General features: G+C 50.5%; 1 protein-coding gene across 1 annotated transcript; it reads left to right on the top strand.

The window, feature by feature from the left end:
- Positions 1-315: 315 nt before the first annotated feature.
- Positions 316-24,950, top strand: SGSM3 (small G protein signaling modulator 3). Its single transcript, XM_072351359.1, has 22 exons — positions 316-451; positions 6,889-6,975; positions 8,205-8,290; positions 9,497-9,563; positions 10,955-11,163; positions 11,314-11,421; positions 12,170-12,313; positions 12,665-12,860; positions 13,082-13,227; positions 13,798-14,025; positions 15,165-15,219; positions 17,983-18,110; positions 18,387-18,542; positions 19,150-19,204; positions 19,577-19,626; positions 20,830-20,982; positions 21,082-21,152; positions 21,364-21,412; positions 21,723-21,808; positions 22,099-22,221; positions 23,389-23,449; positions 23,777-24,950. Exons 2-22 carry the CDS (start codon positions 6,969-6,971, stop codon positions 23,858-23,860), a joined length of 2,262 nt encoding a protein of 753 aa, XP_072207460.1. The 5' UTR covers positions 316-451; positions 6,889-6,968; the 3' UTR covers positions 23,861-24,950.

Below are 24,950 nucleotides of genomic sequence, written 5' to 3'. Positions count from 1 at the left end.
CGGCTATACTGAGGGTTTGTAGAAGTGGGGAGCTGCAGGCCGTGACCGCCTCTCATCCAGCTGCCTCATAAACACCGGTTAAGTTTTGTGGTGACTCAAATATTTTGCCTGTTGGTGCCGTTGCAATGTAATTAGCCATCTGTTTGGGAAGGGGGGGTTCAATCCCCGGAGGCACTAAAGCGGTGTCGGATGGAGCCCCGGGCTGCCCGTAACCAGCCCTTCCAAGCCGTTTCTGCCCGCTTCCCTCCCCCCGCTCCGTCCCGAGGTGCCTCCAGGCGCTCCCCGCACTGCCTACAGCTCCCAACGCGCCCCGCGCCGCCACCCGGATGCCGCTCATGCGCGTAGCGGCGCCCTCCGGAGCGGCGTGTGGGGCTGCCGGCGCGGCTCGGGGTCCCGACCCGCCGTGTGAGGGCGGGCGACGCGGCAGCCGAGAGGGCGCTGACGGGAGCAGGTGAGCGCCGGGCGGGGGTCGGGCCGTGCCGCCGGGCGGGGGGCGCTCGTAGGGCCGCCCGTCAGCCGCGGGGCTGTCAGCCGCGCCTCGCCCCTCCGCAGCGGTAGCGGAAACGTGGCGGTACTCCCGGGGCCTGCGGGCTGCGGCTGCGTGAGGCGCCGGGAGAGCCGGTGGGCAGCGGGCGCTCCTCAAGCCTGTGGTGCTGCCTGCGCTGCCCGCGCCCTGCGGGCTGGGAGCCCCTCGGCGGGCAGCGGCTGTGGGCTCCGAGAGTGTCTGTTACAGAGCTGATGAGGGAGGGAGAAGGGAAAGGTTCCTCGTGTCCACCTCTCTGCACTCCTGGTTTTTGAGGCATCTTTGTGTATCCGCAGGTGCTTCCCCTCTGATCGTGTAGGTTTCAGTCACAGGCTGGAACAGTCTTGCTCTGCTCGGCTTGCTGCGATGCTTTGGGACGAGCGGTAGTAATAACATAGTAAAAGTGCCATGACAGTCCGTCAGCCCTAAGGAATGAGAGGGAGAAACAGAAATTAAGAACATCCACTGTTCAGTAATGGGAAACCAGGTCTTAAACCCCCCCAAAAAGGGACTGTCAGCAGTGAGGCCCTGCTGTGCTTTTGCAGAATGGAATATGGTTACTCAGTGGATCATCTGAGTTCTAGAATGGTTTTTCAGCTGCTTCAGTCAGAAGGGTGTGCTGGAAAGAAGAGCCTCTGGAAGGAAGACTGGCTTCATTATGCCTGTGTGGATGCACACAGCATCTCGAGTTATCCCAAGATAACTTATCCCAAGATAGTTATCGAGTTATCTGCTCAAGTGAAGGGTGGATTCCTGGAGGATGCACGAAGTAAATAAGGGAGGAGGGCACGAGAAGAGGCATGCTGTGTAGTTATAGGCATCAGGGCAGGGTCTGGTTATGTCTTGTTAATATAAAGTTATGTTAATTTGGTGTTTCAAAGACTAGACTGCCAGGTGCCGCCTTTTTCTATTCCTGTTTCAGATGCTTTGGCAGTGTGTCGTGGTCATCTCAGGGAGACGTTCAGTAGAGGAGAGATGTGAGATGCTTTGGGGTCTCTGCTATGTCGTTTTAGGTTTGGCTTCATTCTGTGTTGTTAACCTGGCGTTTCAGTTTTGTACCCTCAGCAGCACACAGGCTTGTTTAAACTTCTTGCCCCCTTTCATCAGGCAGTCAGAACTGGAGACACACAGAGCTCACTCGAGGTGAATATTTGGCAGGACTCGTCACATCTTGCTTGTCAGCTGTGCTGCTGCGGGCTGCAGGTAGTGAAAAATCCATTTGTTCTATGAAACAGGAGAAAAGAAAGCTGGCACGTTATCATTAGTATGATGAGAGCAGTTGTCACTGCCCAGTCAGTGCAGTGTTGGCTGGCTGGGTAGTAATACCTGATGATTCAGAAATGAGAGAAAATGTCCATAACCCTAACAGCCCTTTTGTTCTGGAGGAGAGTTCCTCCTGATCCCCAGCAACAGGAAATATGGTTCTTTCTGTCTTGTTTTGTTACATACACTAATGATCATCGTGTCGTTTGCTCTTGTTTTTAATCTGACTTGTCTGCTCGAATAAATTTTTGCAGGAGCAAAAAACCAGATGTGTATTAGGAGCTTTGTAAACAGTTCCGGAAGGTGCTGTGGGTGTTACTTGGCTGCTTTAGAAGGCTGAGTTATATGAAGGTAGATGAAGGTAGAGCCCTAGAGAAGATAATCTGATGTGCTGCGGGAGATGCTGCCCTTAGAATGCTGTTGTTTGGAGCCAAGTGAAGTGAGAGCTGCTTAGAGTCCTGCTGGGTGAGTGCGAGGCTCTTCTGCTAACATGAGTTGTGCGTAATCAACAGAGCTACAGGGGAGCGACCTGGATTGAGCCTTCCTTGTGTCTCACCGAGGGAATGGTGACTAAAGCTCTGCAAATCCATCTGTACTATGGAAGAGCCGCTCTTCAGGCTGTTCCTTTGTCACCGGCAGCAGCAGGATGAGAGCAGCTCGAAAATCAGGCTTCTGTGTGGGGTGAGCTCGCAGGGCTGGCTCTGGATGTGGATGGATGGGATAATGCTGCTTGTCTCTGCTCAGGGTCAAGGTGTCACGTAGAAAACATAATCACAGCATCTGTAAGTACCTGTCAGGAATGTCTTTCTACCTTTGGTTTGTAACAAGGAAAGTTTTGCTGTAGGGTGAGAGTGGTCACCCTGCTGCTTTGTATCCCAGCCTTTTCTTCCTTCCTCATCTAACGTAGATTTGAGAAAGCACATCCCGCTGCTACTTTTCCCAGTGCTTAGTCTGTCCCTGTCTGTATTCACACTGCATATCCTCTCATCGCTTAGGAATATTGGAAGAGGGAGATCTCCTTTCATGATCCCAAGGATCTGGCAGTCGAGGTGCTCTGCTGCTGTTGGTGCTCAGCAGGCACTCAGCTTTTGCTGTGTAAGGCCGGACACCTTCCACTTTCAAAGCGTGGTGCTTGTGTTAGCGACATGGAATCAGCAGAGCCCTGAATGAGTTCTGTTTTGCTCTGTTGTTTTTTCTCCCTGAGCCACACGGGGGAAGCCTTTGTTATCTCCAGATTTGAGAAATCAGTGCTGCAGGCAGACCCTAAAGCCTTTTCAAGCTGTGCCCTGCATAAGGGATGTGCTGTCTGCTTTGGAGCCAGCTAGCAAAATAAAAAGCAGTTCTGTTCTGCAAGGAAAACATCTGTCCATAGATGGGAAGTCTGCATTCTGCATAAGTGGCTGTTGTGTGGGAGTTTCTGTAGAGGCAGGTTTGACATGTCAAGCTGTGAGCAGGAAGTCAGGCTGGGCTCCTCCGGTTCATCTTTTGCTGGGGCTGGGACTGCTGGACCCCGAGGGACACAGCTGCAGTCCATGACAGCACCATCAGCAGCTCACGTCATTCCTGGGCTCTGAGGGTGTCACAGCCCTGGCCGCTGCTTGCCAGGCTCCTGCCACCCTTCCTCGGCCTGCCATAGGCTGTCATGTCCTCTGATGGAGGATTCCTACAGGGAGGTGGGGTGAGGGCAGCTGAAGTCCCACAGCTTTTCATTCCCAGTCACCAGCTGAGGCTGGAAATGAGCAGGAAGGGTTACCCAGCACCTCCCTCCTACACCCAGAGCAGCAGGGGTCGATTGTAAACATCTCAGGTCTACAAACCTATTTCAAGGTATTTTCGGCAATCATCTAGGTTTACTGATACTGAATTGAATACTGACATTGAATGCTTAACCAAGAGCCCAGGCAGTGCTGCGTGGGATTCTGCGCGCTTCCAAAGGCAGGGGGAAGGGTACCAGGGCCAGAAGCTGCCGTGTCTTTTCCCCGTGCTCAGAGGTATGGCCGTGCTGTGCTCACTCACCCGCTTATCTGTGAAGCTGGAGTTTTCTTCTGACTGTATGCGCGCAGAGCAAATATTGACTTGTGGAACTAATGGCATTCGTGGCTCCAGGACGTGACTTCACCTGGCTGAAGGGGAAACTGCTGGGGGAAGGGAAGGCAGAGGGGAATTACTGGGTTCCTGCTGAGGGCTCCCCTTGTGCCATGCATTAGGTGAGTCAGGGTTTGAGCTCTCAGAACAGCTTTCCAAGTGAGAGGGTGCAGAAATGAGCTGCCTGATTCAGTACAGGCTTTTTGTCTTCGTTATAAGAGAAGGACGTTCTATATGTTTAATTGGTTGCTATCTACTCGGGGGGGGTTAAAAGCTGAATTGGAAGGGGCTTCCAGAATTACACCGAAGCAGGCGGCCTCCTGCTGAGTATTGTGGCTTTGCTATTGCTCTTCCTTCTCCTACAACTCTTGAAATAAAAGAAGACCATAGCGGCGAGCAGCGGAAGCCAACTGACAGTCTGTGTTCAAATGAAGCACGGTGGTTAAAATAGGCAGGGGAGGAACACGCCCGGGAAGGAGTTTTTGTGCCAAAATCAAGATCCTACTGAAAAGCTTCAGACAGCATTGCTTCACTAGGAACAATTCCTTCTCAGTACGAGCAGGGCTGCGGTGGCACAGGCTGCCCAGGGAGGTGGTGCACTCACTGTTCCCTGGAGGTGTTTGCAAGTCGTGTGGATGTGGCACTGAGGACGTGGCCAGTGGACAAGGTGGGGACGGGCTGCTGGTTGGACCAGATGATTTTCGAAGTCTTTTCCAGCTGGAATGGTTCTGTGATTCATGCCTGGCACATCCAGGCACTACCACAACAGGGTTAAGCGGAGATCACATGGCAAAAGAAGCCAAGCGAGTAAAACATAGGCAGCAGGAGATTGTTATCTGGTGTTTGCAGGAAGGCAGGTATTAGAAATCTTTCGCATTGCAGCTGTGTGGAAGGGCGGGTTTGTCCAGATGAGGCTTGGTACTGTCAAGTGGAGGTAAATTTGCCAGTCTCCTTTGCAGACATTCATTTCTAAAGGACACTTGCAAGGAAAAGAAAGTAAACAGATGTATTTCTGTGGGGTGTGTTTGTGACTCTGACAGGGGTGTTGCAGATGGAGCGCTTCAAACAGCTGCAGCTTCTGTTGTAGCACCTTTTCCAGGTACGCACGCTGTCCTTCTGGCTGTCCCCCAGTGAACTGGGAGCTGTGTTGTGCTTTGTTTGCATGCATGCATGTTCACTGGCTTCATGGGGTATCCTTTGATTGCTTGCTGTCTGCTGGCTAGAAGAGCTGAGAGCTGCTGTAGCGTCACATCCCTCTGTCCTGGCCAGCAGTGCAGGCACCAGGTCTCAGCTGGGTGCTTTGGGGAAGGTTTCCACAGGGCCCAGAGGCAGGAAAAGCCTGCTCTTATATCCAGGGCCTGCAGAAGAGTGATGACGTGGGCAGGGGGAGGTGTTCCCCTCTGCTACACCTGTCATGGGATGAGGAGGGACCTCAACACTCCTCCCCTGCTTCCTGGGTCCTGTGCTTTGTTCAGTGGCTATGGGGTGTTCTCTTGTCTACGTGCCTAACTGAAGCCTGGCTTCTCCGTGACAGGTTGGTTCAGCACTGACTGTACCTGCGTGAAGGTTAATGGTGACCTGGGGGCTTGAGGCACTGAGCATGCCAGAGTGGTGGCAGGGTAGTGGAAAGCCAGCAAAAAGCTTCCAAATGCTTTGGCAGGAGTACCATCAGCAGTTACCTGTTTGCTGCACACACCCTGAGTGCTGCCGTATGAAGTGAGAGCGCAGGTGCTCCTTTCCTATCCTTGGGATGGCTTTACCTACCGAGGGAAGACCCAGCACTATGAGAGCTGGAGCAACAGGCAGCAGTTAGGGGCAGGACAGAGCTCACAGGTAAGCAGCTGGCCCTGCTCGGGCATGACAGCTTCTCAGAAACAAAAGCTGGACTTGTGGTTGCTTTGATTTGTTGGCTTTTTTTTTCATTTGCTTGCTTCTTTTTTGCTCTAAGAGTTGGTGTTGGAAGATCAGCGTCTGTGCAGCCATACCTGCTTTTCTCATGCAGGAAGCTGCTTAAATCTGGGGGAAGAAGCCTTATTTGTATTCTCAGATGCAGGTGCCTTTATAGCTGCTAATCTTGGAGTGCCATAGCAAGCCACTTTGTAGAATCATAGGATCATAGAATGGCCTGGGTTGAAAAGGACCACAGCGATCATCTTGTTTCACCCCCCCTGCTACATGTAGGGTTGTCAGCCACCAGACCAGGCTGCTCAGAGCCACATCCAGCCTGGCCTTGAATGCCTGCAGGGATGGGGCATCCACAGCCTCCTTGGGCAACCTGCTCCAGTGCGTCACCACCCTCTGAGTGAAAACCTTCCTCCTAATCTCTAACCTAAACCTCCCCTGTCTCAGTTTAAAACCATTCCCCCTTGTCCTATCGCTGTTCACCCTTGTTAACAGCCGTTGCTATTGTAGGCAGCAAGTGCTTGCTGGGGATGTATAACCTTGGACTGCCAAGCACTGTCAACAACTCAGACAAGGCCTGCTGGCTGGGTGAATCCCTCACATTCCTTCTTGCAGTGGTGTGCAGCAAGAAGTGGCTTTACTGAAAAGGGAAGCTAGAAAATCCATTCAAAGCACGCAAGTGTTAGCTTCTCCCAGGTTCTTTCCCAAATAAGTGTGCTCCTGTGTTTTGCTCCGATGCTCCTAAGATCTTTTTCAGGCTTCTTGCATCTCAAACTCACTTCACCACCCTGGTCCCTTCACCGTGGGCAGTAAATTCAGAGAATGGTGACGTGCCATCTGCTTTTTTTAGTGTTCATAATTGAATAGGATTCAGAATCTGCGATGGAGATGATGATGGAATTTTACTTGATTTTTGGCATTTTTTCAGTCAGCAATGCTGCTGCGTCACAGAGCATTTGGTAGGTGATACTGTGCTCTTTTTAGCTGATAGGTGTGAAATCAAGAAGGAATTCCAGTCTCTGAAGTTTGCTGTGAGGAGTTTGTGCCTGGGGAGTGTGTCTGTCCCTCGCTGTGCTCTCAGATGCCAATTGATGTTCTTCTTTTTCTGTTTGCAGCAGGACAGTGACCTCTCCCCCCTGAGAACAGCATTCGTGGACCTGCTGGCAGCCTCTGCCACTCAGCCTTACTTAGCACAATGTCAGGTAAGCAGGCAAAAATGGACATGATGCCTTCTTTGATGGCTTTCTCTTTCTTCATCTGCAGCTTGGTAAAAGAAAGTTACTGATTCCAACAGCCATTCTGTATGTTAACACGCAGCTCTGCCTGAAATGGAGGAAGGGAGAGTGCCCAGCGCTTTGTCATCTAGCTGTCTTGTTGATCAGGGCAGTGCAGTTCCTTCTTCTACACTGTGCTGAAGCCTGCAGAAGCTGCTTCAGCCATTGAATTACAGAGGAAGATGAAGTCTGCCTCCATGTTTCTCATAAGACCTGCTCAGTTTTGTTCTCCCAGGACTTGCCCCAAACTAGGTGGCTTGCTTGTGACCTGAGAGATTTATTGCACAAAGTGGTAATTCTAGGGCTGAAGTATTACTGGAGTTTGCCTGTGGGCTAATGAATTACAGGCTTGACTAATACTAGGTCTCCTCCAGCACATCCCTCCTGCAGTGGAACTGTCCCACCCCATGTTCCTTCCTGAGCTAGCAGTTTTTCTCAGGGAAAACCCTAAGGGAGACCACTTCAAAGCCAAGTAAACCTCTGTGGTGATATGTACAGTGAAAGACCTGGCATGTGCTTGTCTGCTTCAATTGCAAAACTCTGTGTTTGCTTTCATTGCAAGGGGGACAGTACCTCTGGGAGGGTGCTTACCTTGCACACAGAACACCAAGGTGATAGGCATAAGTAAGTTGCTACAGCTGTCTGTGTGTGGTCCTGGCAGCCTTAGAGGGAGGGCAGCAACATCCCAGCCCTTCAGCAGCAAAGGGAGCAGCTGAACATATTACTAAGGGCTCTGATGTCCCATTCTGTTGCCCGGGTGACGCAGTTTCAGGGCAGTCTGGAGTGCTGCTGAGTCAATGTCAGTGCCTCTATAGGAGGCATTTACTTCATAAGTCTTTAATGGTTGCCTTCACTTGGCACAGCTTTTCCAAGAAGAATGATCACATGGTGCCATAGAAAGATTTCTGTTCCCCAGAAGTCCCTTTGTTAGAACTCAGTTTGGTCATCCTGCTTCTTTTGCTTGGTAATAAGGGTTCAGACTTTCTAAACTTATTTACCTCCTTGGTGATGTGGAAGCTGCCGCAGCGTCTAGAAGTAGTGACTCTGGATGCCAGTGTCTGGAGTAAAGACTTCTGCACAAATCCTCCCCTTGCTGGAGCAATCTGTACCGAGTGTCCTGGGTTCTCACAGCTGTATGTTGCTCTCTTTGTGTTTAGGCCATCACACTCCCTCTGCTGGAGGTCCCTTCTCAGCACTCACACCCAGCATTTGGCCACAGGAGATCCTGGCGAAATACACACAGGTATGGTGGTGGGTAGGGAGGGTTATATACATATATGTTCTCTGACTCTGCACAGAAATAAGAGAGACCCTGGTGATTTCAGGTGGTCTCTGAATGCTGTAAGTAAGAGGGGGGTGCACTCTTCCTCCAGTGGTTTGCTTGGGGGCATTGTTGGCTATTTAAACTTCATTTGTTTTGTGGCTACATCCTGGCTCTTGCAAGAGGATCTTGCAGAGCACACAGAAATTTCTGTGAATTATTGCTCTGCTGTTTTGTAACTATTGCTCCCCTGTAAAAATGTTGACACTCGAGTCTCTGTCACCATCAAACTACTCTGGACAGCTTGCGCATGGCAGGAAATGCTAGCCCCAAGGCTTGCCTCTAGGTGGGCAGAACAGGAAGGAAGGAAGCATATATGGAATTTTGTAACCTAACCCGCAGTGTTTGCTGAAGGCAACTGAGCCCAGAGAAGGAGGCTGAAGCTTATTTTGGAGCTACGATAGAAGCGTGCTTCTTTGGGGCTGCCTGAGTGCAGTGCTTGCAACGCCCCGCAGGAGGGGCAGGTAGGCCAGCAGGAATCAGAGGCATCTGTTGGTATTGACTCCTTACAAAAGCCTCATGATTATAACCACCAGTTAGCACACTGTGAACACAGATAGAGGAAGCTGGGATTTGAACTGAATTTCCTTTGGCCTCTAATTTGGTCTTGCCTCACAGATCCAAGTACCAGTTTTTCTTGCTGTCTTTCAGAGTAAACCTGAAAGCAACAGGCAGGGAAATGCAGGGAACTGGATTTGCAGTGTGTGTGCACTAGGTTACAGAGGACTGCTGTGCCTTAGAGTTACAGCCAGTAGAGCCTGGTGTAGGTGATGTGTGGATTCCTCAGTCCATGTGGAAGACTGTCTGCCCTTTCAAATGGGGAAATCTTCGTTGTGATACGGTGCTGCAACTCAAGTAGTCGTACCAAGAGATTGCTGGGAAAATCTGTGCAGGTGGGGAAAGCAGAGCTTCACATCTTCGATGGAGAAGGCAAAGTGGAGGCAGCATGCAACACCTGCCCAGCTGGGAATTGTGGAGGAAAGCATCAAAAACAGAAGGGCCTGGAGTGCAGTTGCTCAGAGGGCATAGTGCAGGCGGTGTAGGATGGGGTGGTATCCCATTGTCTCTGTTCAGTTACTCAATGTTGGAGTGGTGAGAATGTCTCTTCTCCTTTCTTATGTCCCCCAGAAAGAAGAATCCATCGAGCAGCCAGAGTTCCGCTATGACGAATTCGGTTTCCGAGTTGATAAGGAAGGTAAAACCAGTCCCAGCTCTCTCCCTTTCAGTTTGTGCTGCATGGAGCCCTGGGCAGTGATTTTGCAACCGTTGTGTGCTAGGTTTCATCTATTCAGGTGTCAACTTCTTTCCATATACTGCCATTGTTACCAAGGGCCGTGCATCAGTTGAGCTGGCCTTGTGGAATATGCAGCAGAGTCCTTTTTGTCCCCTTACATCTGTGGCGTAGGTGAGGGAGAGATGGAAGTGAAGAGGGAGCCACCATTTCCATTAGTGGTGTGTTGGGAAGGGCAGCTCTGCTGGCTCACAGCAGGCTCTCTGTTGCAGTCAGGAACACAGAGCATCAATGGCAGGCACGGTGACACATGTTGCCTGTGGAAAGCTCCCAGGTGAGTGGCTGCAGTGTGCGTTCTACACGTGCCAGCATCTTGGCAAAGTGTAGAGCAATCTGCAGGGGCAAAACCCGCATCTGAGTTTTTCTGCAAGATCCAGAGGCAGGAGGCCAAACAGAAGGAGGTGAAGAGAGCTTATGGCAGTTAGTCATGGAACTACACAGCTTGCTACCTTTGCAAAGATGAAGAGAGAGTACAGTTGGATGGTGAGAATTTCTTTATGTCCTCTGAGAGGAGATTTCCAGGTCTCAGGCCATACAGTGTGAGGGCAGAACTTTTTTTTGCCTATGGTGCCCTAAGGCTCTACAGTCCTAGAGGGCTTTCTTGAAGTAGTAACCTAGAGACGAGGACAGGACAGAGAGACCAATTTTGTTCAGCCAAACCATTTAATAGACTCGTGCATTATAAAGTCAGCAGAAATGGATGGCGTTGTTGGAATCCGCTATGTGATGAAGAATGGAGTGCCTTATGTCAAACCTGTATTGTGCTAATGCATCTATTTTACAAAGCTAGCCTCAGGTTAAGGTGCTCTCTCACTGTGAATTTGACAGTGTTCTTATTAAAGATTTTTGTGTGTGTGTGTGAATGGGTAGCCCCAGAGTTAACATTTTGTGCCTCATTACTAGCATGAACATACAGCTTTCTGCTTGTCACCTCGGAGGCCTGCTATGCTTTTGTCAGCTTGATTTACAGATCCTCACAAAACCCAGCAGGATAGCTGCTGCCAGGGTCTTGCTTAATTCCAGCCACACTCTGCTGTAAATCATGTGTAAGCAGAGCCTGGACCTGCTGGCAGCTTCTCGGTTCTTAAGGCTCCAGTGCCTTTTGCTTATGATCGCAACATTTGCTGCATGGGGAAGATAGTTAGAAACCAAGCTTTGCCTTCCCATCCTCTGGCAGGAAGACCAGAAAGTCTTTATGTGCTTTTTTCAGATGGCTGTCCTACTCCCCACCCTGCCCTATGTTTGTTCCCTCTCTTACTTGTCTCCATTTCATTCTTTTCCCTTTGCTGAGGCAGACGGTGCTGAGCCAAACTCCAGCAAGTTTCTGGGGCTCCCGCTGACAGAGGAGCCACAGCAGAGGCTTAAGTGGCAGGCTCATCTGGAATTCACACACAACCATGACGTGGGTGACCTCACCTGGGACAAAATTGAGGTCACCCTCCCACATTCAGACAAACTGCGCTCCCTGGTGCTGGCTGGCATCCCACACAGCATGAGACCACAGGTGAGAGCTCTGCTGACTCTGGGCTGACCTTCCTGCCGGGGGGAAGAGACAGTGAATTGAGGCTACCCCGTGGTGGTTAGGAAGATGCCAGGCCATGGCTTTCTGGGGCTGGCTTAGTGACTCTTATTGCTGTCCACTCTGTCCTTACAGCTGTGGATGCGTCTGTCTGGGGCCTTGCAGAAGAAGAGAAATTCAGAGATGTCATATCGTGATATCGTGAAAAACAGCTCAAATGATGAAACCATTGCTGCCAAACAGGTGAGAGATGCTGTCTATTGCTGGCTGGGCATAAGAGAGTGTGGAGAACAGCAAGATTTGCTTCATAAAGAGGAAGAGATGTCTGCTTAACACCTGCATCAGGGACAGTTGAGAGGACACTTGGTTGAATCCTGCTGAATAATCTTATTGGGCATGTATCTTCTTTGTTTTGTTGGAATAGAAGCTCTGCAGATCCCCTCCCTCCTAGGAAAGGGGTTTAACCTCTGCTATCTGTAGGCTAGAATACCACAGTTCTGATATTCACTGAGGGAAGCAAGGGTGAAACGCTGGTAGATGCATTTCCATTGAGATAATGATGGAAGGAGGGACAACTTTGCCCAGGGGGAGCTGTGGGCTGTTCACCTCCAACTTCCCCACCACAGGTGTGGCCACATTGTTGGTTTCCATGGAATAAGCATGGTGGGAATCCTTGCTTGAAATCCAAGCAGATGAAATTCCTAGCCAGCATGCTTACTGTAAGTGGAGAAGCTAGGGGCTGAGTGGAGGCAAGTATTTCTAGGGAGTATCAAGTATTTCTATGGACTTGCCATCTGACTGGTTTTTTACATGTTAGTGAAGGATATTAAATTAACCCCAGCTGCTTGTACAGTGCTATCTTCTTTGATGCCTAAGGACTTGGGTGTAGGGAAGCAGAGCTCACTGAGGCAAGAAGCCATTGGTAAGTGCAGAGAGCAGAAGACAATTGTTCAAATGCTGATAGCATTTCTTGCTTATGGCTGTCTGACAGATTGAGAAAGACCTGCTCCGCACAATGCCCAGCAATGCCTGCTTCTCCAACATGAACAGCATTGGGGTGCCACGACTACGCAGAATACTACGGGGACTTGCCTGGCTCTACCCGGAGATTGGATATTGCCAAGGCACTGGCATGGTAACCTGCTTTAATAGTGGTTTTGTGATAGGGATTGTTCTGTAGCTACTTTGGGGTAAGTGATTTGAGGTCATGTTGCCAGATGCTATGACCTCCAGGCTAGCTTTCACACAGAATGTATTGCTTGAGGACGGTGGAGTATGTCCAAAGGTGTGCAATAATTTGGTCCCTCTGTGGGGGAGGGACAGGCGTTACACTGTGCAGAAATCTCTTCCTTGGGAGAGACTGCAGGAGAGCTGCTGCAGAGGAAGGAAGGCATTGGTCTTGTAGACACTGGACCGTGTGAGGAGGTGGGGAAGGAGTTCTGCTCTTAGCACAGGCTTGGCATGTAATCTCCCTTCAAAATCCCAGGTGGCCGCCTCTCTGCTGCTCTTCTTGGAGGAGGAAGATGCCTTCTGGATGATGTGTGCTATCATTGAGGAACTGGTTCCCGCCTCCTACTTCAGTACCACCCTGATGGGGGTGCAGACGGACCAGCGCGTCCTGCGACAGCTCATTGTACAGTACCTACCCCGTCTGGACAAGCTGCTCCAGGAGCATGACATCGGTAAAAGTGTGCCCGTGGCTCCTCTGGGTGGTGTGCAGGCAGAGATCACTGCCCTCATTTCACAAAGGGAGAGCAGCAGAGCTAGGGGCAAACCTTCTGGCCATGGAGGCCAGGGCAGTGCCTGGTCATCTGTAAGCTGGGAGGGCAGCACTTAGGAGAGTCTGTCTCTGCTGGTTCAGCTGACATCCCGTCATGATTCCTTTGTATGTCTCTATTCACAGAGCTGTCCCTGATCACCTTGCACTGGTTCCTCACCTCCTTCGCTAGTGTTGTCCACATCAAGCTGCTGCTGCGCATTTGGGACCTTTTCTTCTATGAGGGTTCTCTGGTGCTGTTCCAGCTCACTTTGGGCATGCTCAGTATGAAGGTAGCACTACCACCACTTCCTTCTTTATAGCTCTTCAGTATTTGACTGCAAGATTTAGATGCAGCAGGGCTTTGTATCCACTTGCTGTATGTGGTCTGGGAGTTTGCAAGGGAAGACAACTCCTTGCTTTCCTCAGAAGTGGGAGCCATGAAAGCTTCCAGGGTGCTTTGCAGACTCAGGGATTGCTGTTTTCCCTGCTTACCTCATTTGATCCCTCATAATTAAACCCCATCAGCTGCTCCCTCTGTTCACTCTAGATCCCAACCTGAGAATGCATCCTATTTAAATCAAAACGTCTCTTGGTTTTGCACCGTCTCTATGACTCAAAAACATGCCATGTGGAGTTTTGGGAGCAGGTCTTGATACAGTAGAGTAGTAAAAAAATTGCTCTTCTGTTCCTGGAGCTAGCCTGCATTTTTTTCTACCAAAGTTTTTAATGTAATTTCATAGCTGTACCTGAATTGTTTCTGGCCTGGGCTGTATGCTGAGTATATAGTTGAATCTAGCAGCTTCAGGAGCATAACTGTCATGCTGACTGTTCAGTGTGGAAAAACAACTGCATCTTTGCAGGAGGATGAGCTGATCCAGTCTGAGAACTCCGCCTCAATCTTCAACACACTCTCGGACATCCCAAGTCAGATAGAAGATGCAGATGTGCTGCTGCGGGAGGCCATGCGCGTGGCCGGCTCGCTCACAGATGTGGCGGTGGAGACCCAGCGTCGCAAACACTTGGCCTACCTCATTGCTGACCAGGGGCAGCTGCTCAACTCCAGCACCACTGTCAACAACTTATCCAAAGTGAGCGCTCTGAATTCCATCTGCCCCTGCTGCTCTGTTTGTATCATTCCCTTGTATTTCAATCAACTGCTGTTTGCAGGCAGGAGGTCCTCCTGTCTGAGAGCACGTTGGCTCTGTCACCCAGAGAAAAGGTGCTGGCAAGAGAAGGAAAGGCCTGTACCAATGAAATGCTGCTGACTCTGTCCCGATTGATAAATCCACAGACGAAAGGAATGTTGATGTCGATTGCGATTATCGTTAATGAGAGTAACGATGGAAAGCGTTACATTTCATTAATGAGAAATGATAAAAGAAACAGCATTTGCTTTTGGTGGAATTTGCTTGGGACTAACGTAAGCGTGCAGCCGAGTGGGACCTGGGATTCATCCATTAGTAAGAAACTGACGTGCTGAAATAATTCCGGAAAGTAGAGTGCCTTTCAGAAGCTGAATAAGAAACACATCTGTGTTTAGTCATAGGTCACAGTCTGCAGTTGCAGATGTAGTACTTCCTATTCGTCAAGCCTGTATGAAATGCATCTTCTTGATGCTCATCTTTGTGCTTATCATCAGGCACTCCTGCAATTCTAAAATGTAATAAGCAGCCACTTAGAAATTTAAATACAATTGTGTGGAAGTGCTTCTGGCAACAGGTAAAATTAAACTGAAATTATTCAATTGAATCATAGTTGATTCTTGAACTTCACGTATGCTTTTGTCATAATTGAGATATAAATAACCACTGCACACAGAACAAGCAATAGAGCTGATTCATTGCACTGGAACTAGAACAACTCCTGTCTAAAATTGCAAAGTCACTTGCCTGCCCCTTGCACTGTTAGCTATGATAGAATCATAGAATAGTCTGGGTTGAAAAGGACCACAATGATCATCTAGTTTCAACCCCCTGCTATGTGCAGGGTCACCAACCACCAGACCAGGCTGCTCAGAGCCACATCCAGCCTGGCCTTGAATGCCTCCAGGGATGGGGCATCCACAGCCTCCTTGGGCAACCTGTTCCAGTGCGTCACCACCCTCTGTGTGGAAAAAGCCCCTATCAGAACCCCTTGCTCAGACCTGACCAGTTTAGGATTAAAGGATTATTTTATTTACTAAACTTACAAAAGTTTGTGCACTTTGTTCTCTCTTTTCCCTTTTCAGATCGTGCGGCGCAGGACTCAGCGCAGGAAATCTGGCATCACCTCTCTGCTTTTTGGTAAGGACAGTCGCGTGCTTTTCACATGATGTTGGGAGATTGAGCAGCCATGAGGGGTGGGAGTAATGCAGGGGAACAGTGGGACAGAGGAAGGATGAGGTGGAAGGACCTTTCTATTTGCTTGCTTTGGCATGATCAGTTGGTAGGCCCTTAAGTGGTGACTTTATGGATGGGCTCCTTGCACTGGCCAGATGCTTGAACCCATTTTCTAGTAGACTGCATGCAGTCCATGGGCTGTGTGCTGTGCTCTCCTGAGGATCCCAGACCAGGCAGGATGGTTTAATGTACAACTATCAAGATTCATAAGTCAAAATGTATAACTTCAGATATCACTGATGCTCGTTTCCATACCTACTCTGAAAATTTAACACTGTGGATGCTTTTGATTCTTAATTCTCATTGCTTATGAGCTAACTCAGCCTATGTATAGAAAGCACACAGCCAGCACAGATTTAAAATAACTTACTTAATCCTATGGCTTCATAATAGCCCTTTTTGTTGAAAATCTCTCCATCATCACCTTCCTTGCAACTGGTTAGCTGTCTTGGAATTGCCACATCTTACCGCAGAAATTGTTTCTCTGGTGAAAGAGAATGCACAGAATTTACAAGGTTTAAAACAATTGCCTGTTGTTGTTGTAGCCTTAACAAAATCTAAAACTCTGTCCTGCTGGTCTTTTCAGAGAAGAGCTTTTCTGATGTTCTTCAAGAAGCTCACGTGCCGTCAGAGGCTTGCATACATACATGTACAGCTTTATGTGTAAACACGGTAGTACAAGGCCAATGAAGCTGTTAAGAAGTGAAGAAGTGCAGGCAGGTTGCTTGTTCAACCTAGCTTCTCTGAGCTCTTATGTGTAATGCTATCATGCAGGCAGTACAGACTGGATCTGTAGGGGGAGTGCAGCTGCCAAGCACATCTTCTTTGTGTCTCAGTCTCCCCTTGGCTAAGTTTGAACAGCTTTCTTGACGGGGAGTTATTCCCAGGCACCAAGACAGATTTCAAGCTACAAGACACATCAATGTTAGAAACATATTACCGAGGTGATTGATGGCGTTTGCTCATTTCAGTGGATTTTATGTGCAGTCATTATCATGGTTTTATGCTTATGCTATTCTCAGTAACTGAAACATTATTTAAAATAGAAGTGTTATTTAAAATAGAAGTCCACCCTCATAAACAGCCATTCCCCCACCCCTTTTCCTTTTGGTTGGGTATTGCAAAAAGGTGATGCATGAGAGTTAGCCCTCCTCTGCACAACTACGCAGCTCATCAGGCTTTGCAGGCTCAAAATAGAGCCCTCTCACATGCAGCAGATTTTATTCTCATTTCCTGCTTTGAAAACATATTTGCAGGCATGTCAGGTGCAGTGAGGTGTATCTGCTGGTAACCCCAGCTGCTTTCTTTTGTATTATATATATTTGAATGAGGGAAGGGTATAAAACTTTCTTCCTGTCTCTCCTGCTCTTGTTTGGGTGGGACTCATCTGGATGTGGAGTGAGGAGCATGGTATTTTGGCTAGAAGGCACTAAATGATGTAATAGTATTTGTAAATGAGGGCAGCCCACTGAGCTCGCATGGATGTGGTTGAGCAGTTTCTTCTTCAGTCACCTTCAGTTTTAGCAGCGTTAATCTTCCACCTCTGCGTGATCTGTTTCCAGTCTGTCTCTTTGGCCGCTCACGGGGAGTTTTGGTTAATTTTCATTGCTTGGGCTGGGACTTAGTGTGACTTAGCCTATTTCTACTCTGGAAACAAAGTTCATTTTTTTCCTTGTGCTCCATGTATCTAAATCTGATTCTCGTAATATACGCAGCCAATAGGAAACAATTAAAAATAACTTAAAATTGAATCCAGTTACGTTCCTGAAGTTTTGGTCTTTTTAATTAGTGTCACTTGAGATTTAAAGTTACAGTTTATCACTCTTCATAAAGCAGGAGCTACTCTTCATGCCTACGCAGCTGTATGGCTCATTCTGTTCACTCTTTCTATTCATTCTTTCTGTAATGCTGTTAGGAGGTAAGCAGTGCAATAGTTTGCTAGCCACTGGTTTACTGGAGGTGTGTAAAAACACCATCTATATAGAAACTGGAGTTTGTGGAAGAACGCGTTGTGTTAAATGCCCATTTTGTTAATCAAACTACCAGTTCTTCAGTATGTTAGAGGGAGCAAAAGTAGGTCTGGGAAAATGCACTTTGAATTAAAAGCAAAAGCTGGAGCAAGTGGTTCATTATGCCCAAACTTCGTGTACCCATGAAGGCTTGTCTCTGGTGGCTCTCGCTTCTAGACTGAACGAGAGTGAGTTGTCTTGGTTTTTCACTTTTTTTTCAAGTTTCAGTGAAGAAGATGCTCTCACCCTGAAGGTAAAAACTAGAAGTGGTTGAAAGCTGTTTCAGTTTAAAGAGAATTTCAGTTCGTGACAGTTATTGGAAGTTTGAGTCCGACCATTCAGCTGCCTCTGTTGTGTACTGTGCAGGCACTGCTCTGAAACAGTAGAGCAGCACCTTGGCATGATGAGTTGCCCAGAAAGATCAGAGTTGACATCCTTTAGTTCCATGTGTGCTTGCAAATAAAACCTGAAACAGTCTTGTTGGTACTTCTTGTGTACACTACTGAATAGATTGGTAGTAAGCACCTGCCTTAATGTAGGCAATTCTAAGTCAGGCTTGTTTGATTTCTGTAGACCTAATGATTATTAATAATATTAATAATATCTCATGTTCGTTTTCCCTTCTGCATCATCTCTCCGGCTTCGTGGGTTCCACCAGGGGATGACGACTTGGAGGCACTGAAAGCCAAGAACATCAAGCAGACAGAGCTGGTGGCCGACCTTCGCGAGGCCATTCTGCAGGTGGCACGGCACTTCCAGTGTGTGGATCCCAAGAACTGCAACGTTGTGAGTGCAAGCTGCCGTGTGCTCCTGGAGCGGGTGGGCTTGAGGGAGGATGTGTCAGGTGTAACAGATGAAGGGTGGTGGCTGCTCAGCTCTTCTCTAGCGCTGTCTTCCTGTGAGGAGAAGGGTTTGGGAACAAGGGCCAAGGGCTGTGGTAGATCAGCTGGGCATAGATTCATAGGCTCACTTGAGTTGGAACGGACTATTAAAACTCATCTATTTCAACTTCCATCATCTGTTGTTTTTCATTCCTCTGCTCCGTGTCCGTGTGCTTGCCAGGATCTGACTCCAGACTACAGTATGGAGAGCCACCAGCGGGATCACGAGAACTACGTGGCCTGTTCCCGCAACCGCCGTCGCCGTGCCAAGGCACTGCTGGACTTCGAGCGTCATGACGATGACGAGCTGGGCTTCCGCAAGAATGACATCATTACGGTACACCAGCCTATGGGGGAGGCACCAGGCCACGATCATCCTGTCCAGACTCATTTGGGATTCTACACTGCCTTTTCTGTGGGGAAACAAGGGAGGAGATGAGCTCAGAGCCCAGTTAGGAGTCCAAAGGGAAGCAGCTGGTGGTTCTGGGAGCTGTCTGGGGATGAGGCACTGTGTTCCTCTTGGGTTGTCTCATCTCGATGCAACTACAAAGTCCCTTTCCTGGCTGCCATGCAGCTGAGCCAAAGCTAGCGTTAGTCCAGTCTATGTTCCAGTTCAACGCCACGCACCAGGCTGTGGTAAGACTGAAAGCATCCGTTCTGTCTTTTAGCCGTGGGCATCTAGAACTTAGAAAAAGAGGCATGGAATGGTGTTTCCAGAAGCTTTTTGCTGTTGAAGGCCCCGGACCGCGTGAGAAGGGAGCATTGACAAAAGAGCTGAAAAGAAAGCAGTTCATCATTACGCACCCACAGTCAGGCAGCTGTCGCCCTCCTGGCACTGCACGTGCTCCTGTGGGGACAGATCTGTGTGTCCCGCCTCCACGCCTCGCTGCTGCAAGTCCCTGACGTTCTCTCCAACTGCTGTTTTCCACTCCCTGTTTTTTCAGATCATCTCCCAAAAGGATGAGCACTGTTGGGTTGGAGAGCTGAACGGACTGAGAGGTGAGGCAGCAGGACAGCTTCTAGTGAGTGGAACAGGGCGGGATGCAAAGCATGCATTCATCCACAGCAACTGTGCTGGCATATTTTAATACAAGGCTCTGCCAGTCACTCTGAGGAGCTGCCAGAGATGAGGGGAATATTCCAGCATGGTATCAGGGTGGTGGTTGCAGCTACCTGGCTGCTTCTTGCAAACAGCAAGGTTAGGCTGCATCCTGCTGTCACAGTGTGGTTCAGGTGTACCTCATCTCTGCTGCTCGCTTCCTTTTTGGGGTTGGACCTTATAAACTCTGATTTATTCCCAGCCTTCACTGGGCTCCTCTTACACAGGGGATTCTCAGTGTCTCTGGTTGGCTTATGTCTTTGTCTTCATAGGTTGGTTTCCTGCAAAATTTGTGGAGATCTTGGATGAGAGGAGCAAAGAGGTAATTAACAAAATAATTTAAAAGGTAATGCCATAACTGAAAAGAGCCGTGTCTTACCCTCTTTGAGTGTATTTGCTCTCTCTGGCTATTGAGCTACTTGGTGATGTTATCAGCTTATTTTCCTAAGCTTATTTGCTCCGTTTCCTGCTGCTGACCATGCAGGCAGCACAGGCTGCATGGGGAGCTGAGTGCAGTGCCTGGGATAGCAGGGCCCTCGGAGACCAGCTTTGGGAAAGCAAAAGGCAAGCACACAGCAGGGTCTTGTGGTCAGTGTTTCTCCTGCTTCCCAATGCCTGTATTCTCTTCCTTCTCTGAGGCTATCCCTGCAGGTCCTGCTGATGCTCCGTGGTCACCAGAGGGCATGGTCTGAATATCTGTGCCCGAGGGAGCACTGTCTTGGTTCCTCTTGTGACCAGCAGCAGCAGTGAGATGCCAGCTGCTTAGAGCAGATGCCTCTCTTGTGGCCCCAAGGCTACTGATAGGAGATCAATATCACCAGCTGTTGGCCTGTGCAATTTGCAGAAGTGGAGACAAGTCTGTCCTCCTCCTCCTCACCATTTGGAAAGAGGAATGGCTCAAAGGCCGACCTGAGACCCCAAGTGAAGCCCTTAGATGTCATCACTGACATCTCACTTGCTTCCTTCACTCCCCTTCTCTGGGCTGGTTCCATAAATGCAGGTCACGTATCTCTGCGTGTATAAACTGTGCTGCTGAACAGTTCTTCTCCCAGATGAGGAAATGTGAAGGATCCCATTTATTCTAATCTTGGCATGTTCCCATTAGTCCCGTGGGATAGCAGCGTGTCAGTGTGATACCTTTGAGTGATACAACAGCTGACCTGAGAATTCTCACATATTCCTATTTATCCTGGCCTTTAGCAGCTGACAGAGTCCCAGGAGCCCTCACTGCTTGTCCCAACCTCACCTTAGCCTGGACAGCATCACACCAAACTGCAACAGTTCCTCCATGCTGAATGCTGCCAGGATGGTGGTGGTGTCACCAGTATCACGTCCAACAGCTAGGCATGAAGGTGCTGATGTCCCAGCACATCACAGGGGACCAGCACTGAATGTGGCACCTTGTGCAAGAGCCGGCAGGAAGCAGAAGAGGCTGAGAAAATGGTTGGGGTGCAGCTGGGAGTGGAGGACTGGAGTTAGCTGTGAGCTGCCCCCCTGCTGACAGCTGGTTCTTTGTGTCCCTCAGTACTCCATTGCTGGAGATGACTCGGTCACAGAAGGGGTGACAGACTTGGTGCGGGGGACGCTTTGTCCTGCCTTGAAGTCCATATTTGAACACGGATTGAAGAAGCCATCGCTGCTGGGAGGTGCCTGCCATCCTTGGCTGTTCATTGAAGAGGTGAGATGTCTCCGTTCCTTCCATGGAATAGTGCTGTCTGAGGGATGGGGTGAAGGGGCTGCAGGGCAGTGTGGACTGACTGTCCCTATGCCCTTCTAGGCTGCAAGCAGGGAAGTGGAACGGGACTTTGACTCTGTGTATTCTCGCCTTGTGCTCTGCAAGACTTACAGGTAAAGCCACTTCTTTCACAGCAAGCAGCAGTGTCTGTGTCCTGCTCCTGTCTGCCTGCCACACTGCTTCTGCTTTCTACCATGGGGAAGGTCACGGTCTGCTGCAGACTCAGTAAAAGCAAGGGAGCTGTCACTATCGGGGTTTGGAGTGGCCTACGTGTGCCCAGGGGTGGTTCCTGCACTAGCTGGCTTTTTTCTGTGATCTTTTCAGGCTGGATGAAGATGGCAAAGTCCTCACTCCAGAGGAGCTGCTTTATCGGGTGAGTGCTGCCCCAACCCAGGCAAAACCCAGCTGGTAACATAGGGATGTTTACCATGGGAGCTGCTGGAGGATGATGCCCTTCTCCAGGGAGATTTCTGACCTTCCTTGGTGGTGTGAACACACCACGTGCTTGGGGAGATGCAGAAAATGGAAGTGTCGGGCAGCCTCAGCCCTGCTAATGCTTGCAGGTGGTGCTGGGTGAAGGTGGGGAGCTCTTGGGAAGGCAGCACTTGGCTGTGCTGCTGAAATGGCTGCTCAGCCCAGCTTAAGCTGTGAGCAGACGGTAACCACATCTTCCTGCCCTGCAGGCAGTTCAGGCTGTGAACATGACGCACGACGCTGCACATGCACAGATGGATGTGAAACTTCGTTCCCTCATCTGCGTTGGGCTCAAGTGAGTCACCCAGACCTGTCATCCTCATGCTGTGGGTGCTCAGTGCTTGGGAGGGCAGAACAGACCTGTGGGCAGCAGTTGCTTCAATCTACCTTAGGCCATGGGGACTTCTTCCCCTCTCACTTCAGCCACTGAGTGGGATCTGCTCCTTTCTTGCTTGTTGCGATGGCCCACATAGATTTACTTGGGGCATCCCCCTTCTGCTGGGGCTGAAGTTAGGCCGTCCCAAAGGGACAGAGCTTCTTCCCCTGGCTTCAGCACAGTAACAAACCTCTGCCCCATCACTGCAGCGAACAAGTGCTCCATTTGTGGCTGGAGGTGCTGTGTTCAAGCCTGCAGACTGTGGAGAAGTGGTTTCATCCCTGGTCATTCCTGCGCAGCCCTGGATGGGTCCAGATCAAGTGTGAGCTGAGGTGAGTCTGTCCCTATGGGTCTTGCATAGATTTCCTCCTGCCCTGTGCGGGGGTGGTGACCCTCACTGCAGCTGGGTTTGGGCCCTCACCAGACAGCAGTAGCTTCAGCTGTCCTGACATCCCCCCTGCAGAGATCTCTTTCTGTGTGCTGATGCAGTGGTGATGGTCTAGACAGTTTAATGGGATGCAGAGTGCCTGCTTGATTAAGATCAGAGCCTGGCTTCTGGGGAGCTGTGATGACGAGCACGCAGCACCTTCCTGTCAGCAGCCTCCTCTGGGCCAGCCAAAAGCAGGTCAGCCCTGCAGCTATTGGGATGAAGATACCACCTTGTCCGTCCCTGCCCTCCAGTTCCTCTACCAATCACAATGGTTCCCAGCAGGAGCATCTACAGTGGGGAGCAGGCCTTGTGTGCTGCCCACACCTCAAGGTGCCCTGCTTTGCACTGCTGTGGGTAGGAGTTCCCTCCACTGTGCTGCAGTGAGCCTGAGGCTGCTTGCTCAAAGCATGGAGTGGCGGAACAGGTTCTTGGCTGGACTGGGGCTCATTAGGAGCCGGAGCTGAACTGTGTGCCATTCTCCTTCCTGCCTTCATCCTTTGGAAGATCTTGGTGCTGACAGCTGCAGGAGTTGAAGCACATTCTCCTGAGCCTGAAGGACACCGACAAGTTTGGCAGCTGAACTCTGCATCTGCGTGTCTTTAGGGAGCCCTTCTGCATTCCCTGCTTCTAGCGGGGTACAATGTCCATGTCCATAGGGGTCAGGATGCTCCTCTTAGTTCAGGGAGAGAGCAGTGAGTGTAGAACCTCAGAGGTGCTGCTGATAGCAGTCAGCTTGCTGGAGACAGACCCATGTCCCCCACGTGTCTGCAGGGTAGCAGAGCCCCGGGGCTGCCTGCGCTTCCCTGCGTTGTGTTGTCAGGCTCTGTAGGGGTTGCACTTGAGTCACATTTCTAAGCTGCTCTTCCCAGCGTGGGCCTGGCAAGATGCAAAGCCCGAAGCACAGGAGGAAACCGGCCACAAGTGGCTGGCGCTGCTTTTTTTGGTGCCAACAAAAAGGCTCCTCACCCCTATTAAACTGAGTGACTTTCCAGGGCAAGCTGAGGAGCAGTTGTGTAGCTGGGGCAGCAGCTCTGGCTGTGCGCACTATTGCCGCTCTCTTCCATTTCAGAGTGCTCTGCAAATTTGCCTTCAGCCTGTCTCAGGACTGGGAGCTGCCAATAAAGAGGGAGGTGAGTCGACGGCATTGCTCCTCTTCTGAGCTGGGGGCTTCGCTTAGCCCCTCAATGTTTGGTGCTCCGGCCCATCGTGCAGCCAGCTGTGGACGGAGCTGCTTTCATTGTCAGTGCTCGGGCGCAGGTGGCACTGCCTGCACAGCTGGGGCAGAGGGAAGTGGCAGCCCCTCCCTTCCTCCGTGCTCTCCAAACCGCAGGGCCTCTCCCTGCCTCAGCCGGGGTGGGAAGCGCAGGCGGTTCTGCTGGATGCCGGGTGCCTCGGCTGCCTGGGCCCTGCTGGTCTGGATGCGGTGTGCTGACCCAGCTCTCCCTGCCTCCCTGCAGGAGAAGGAGAAGAAGCCACTGAAGGAGGGCGTGCAGGACATGCTTGTGAAGCACCACCTCTTCAGCTGGGACATAGATGGGTGACCTCCATCCCACCCTGCCCCGGGAACCTTCGCAGTGGCGTGCACTCCTCTCCCCAACCCCCTTCATCTCACATCCCTTTCCTCCCCTTCCTTCTCCCTCCCCACACTTGTATCTGTGACAGAATCCCTTCGGGGTGCTGCCAGGCCACCCGGGACTGATGCAGCGTGGCTTTGCGGTGCTGCTGCCGGACCCGAGGGAGGTGATGGTCGAGGCTGATGCTGCACAGGGACACGCACGGTGTGTTCTGATCCGAAAAATGAGTGTCCCCTCCCGGCCTTCCCCACCTCTGCCACCCCCATTTCCCTGGGGAGAAGAGCTGCAGGCCCAGCTGCTGTGTGCCAGCATTTCCAGTGCTGCCGTAGCTGCGGGGCAGAGACAGGGATGGCTTTGATCCGTGAAGGGTGGCACTGCAGATGCAGGTGGGACCGAACCGGTGAGGGACTTAGCGCTGTGTGGGGCAGGGAAGGCACGCATCCCACCTCCTGCCACCCAAGGGCTCACCTCCGAGCGGAGGGGGAGGGCAGAACCCGAAGCACTTGGATGGGTTCGCCCAACCTGGAGCCAGGGGCAGAGAAGGGGGCAGCAGTCTCAGCCTCATCTCGCTTCTCTGGCACTGGTGTGCAGGGTGCTGACAAGTGGTGCTGTGGAGCACCAGCCTGTTACTGCTCTGCCAGCCCCAGGGGACGGGCTTTGTCTCCTGCGGGAGCGGACAAAAACCAACACTCCCCTAAAAGAGTGTTTCATGCGTCATTTTAGTCTCTACGTGATTTTTATCGTTAACCAAAAAGCTGTAAATTAACTCCGGGAACGTGTGTATATTTTGGCACAGTCGGAGCTCAGGATGGGGTTCAGGTTGGAGCCGGCTCAGGGAGACCGACTGGTCCTCCTCGCCCTGCGGCGGGGGTGGGGGCACCAGGCGGGAGTGGAGAATTGCTGCTTTGTGGTGGTGGCTCTGGGTATATATATATGGAGTCTGTGACTTTCTACTGAAAGCGCTTGTCAGTGAGCACAAACTACGCGTGAGATGACACTAGATTCTTACTTTATTCTGTGGGTTTGTAAATAAACTGCGTCTTGGGAGAGCACCGGA

Source organism: Excalfactoria chinensis, chromosome 1 (assembly GCF_039878825.1).
Source record: "Excalfactoria chinensis isolate bCotChi1 chromosome 1, bCotChi1.hap2, whole genome shotgun sequence".
Taxonomy (NCBI): domain Eukaryota; kingdom Metazoa; phylum Chordata; class Aves; order Galliformes; family Phasianidae; genus Excalfactoria; species Excalfactoria chinensis.
This window is presented reverse-complemented; position numbering and strand designations above follow the sequence as displayed.

What these genes read in the sequence shown, in the direction of transcription:
- SGSM3 (XM_072351359.1), top strand. An exon ending in TTTCCGAGTTGATAAGGAAG is followed by an intron (nt 9,564 to 10,954) that starts GTAAAACCAGTC and finishes TTGCTGAGGCAG; the next exon opens with ACGGTGCTGAGCCAAACTCC. An exon ending in AGCTGCCAATAAAGAGGGAG is followed by an intron (nt 23,450 to 23,776) that starts GTGAGTCGACGG and finishes GCCTCCCTGCAG; the next exon opens with GAGAAGGAGAAGAAGCCACT.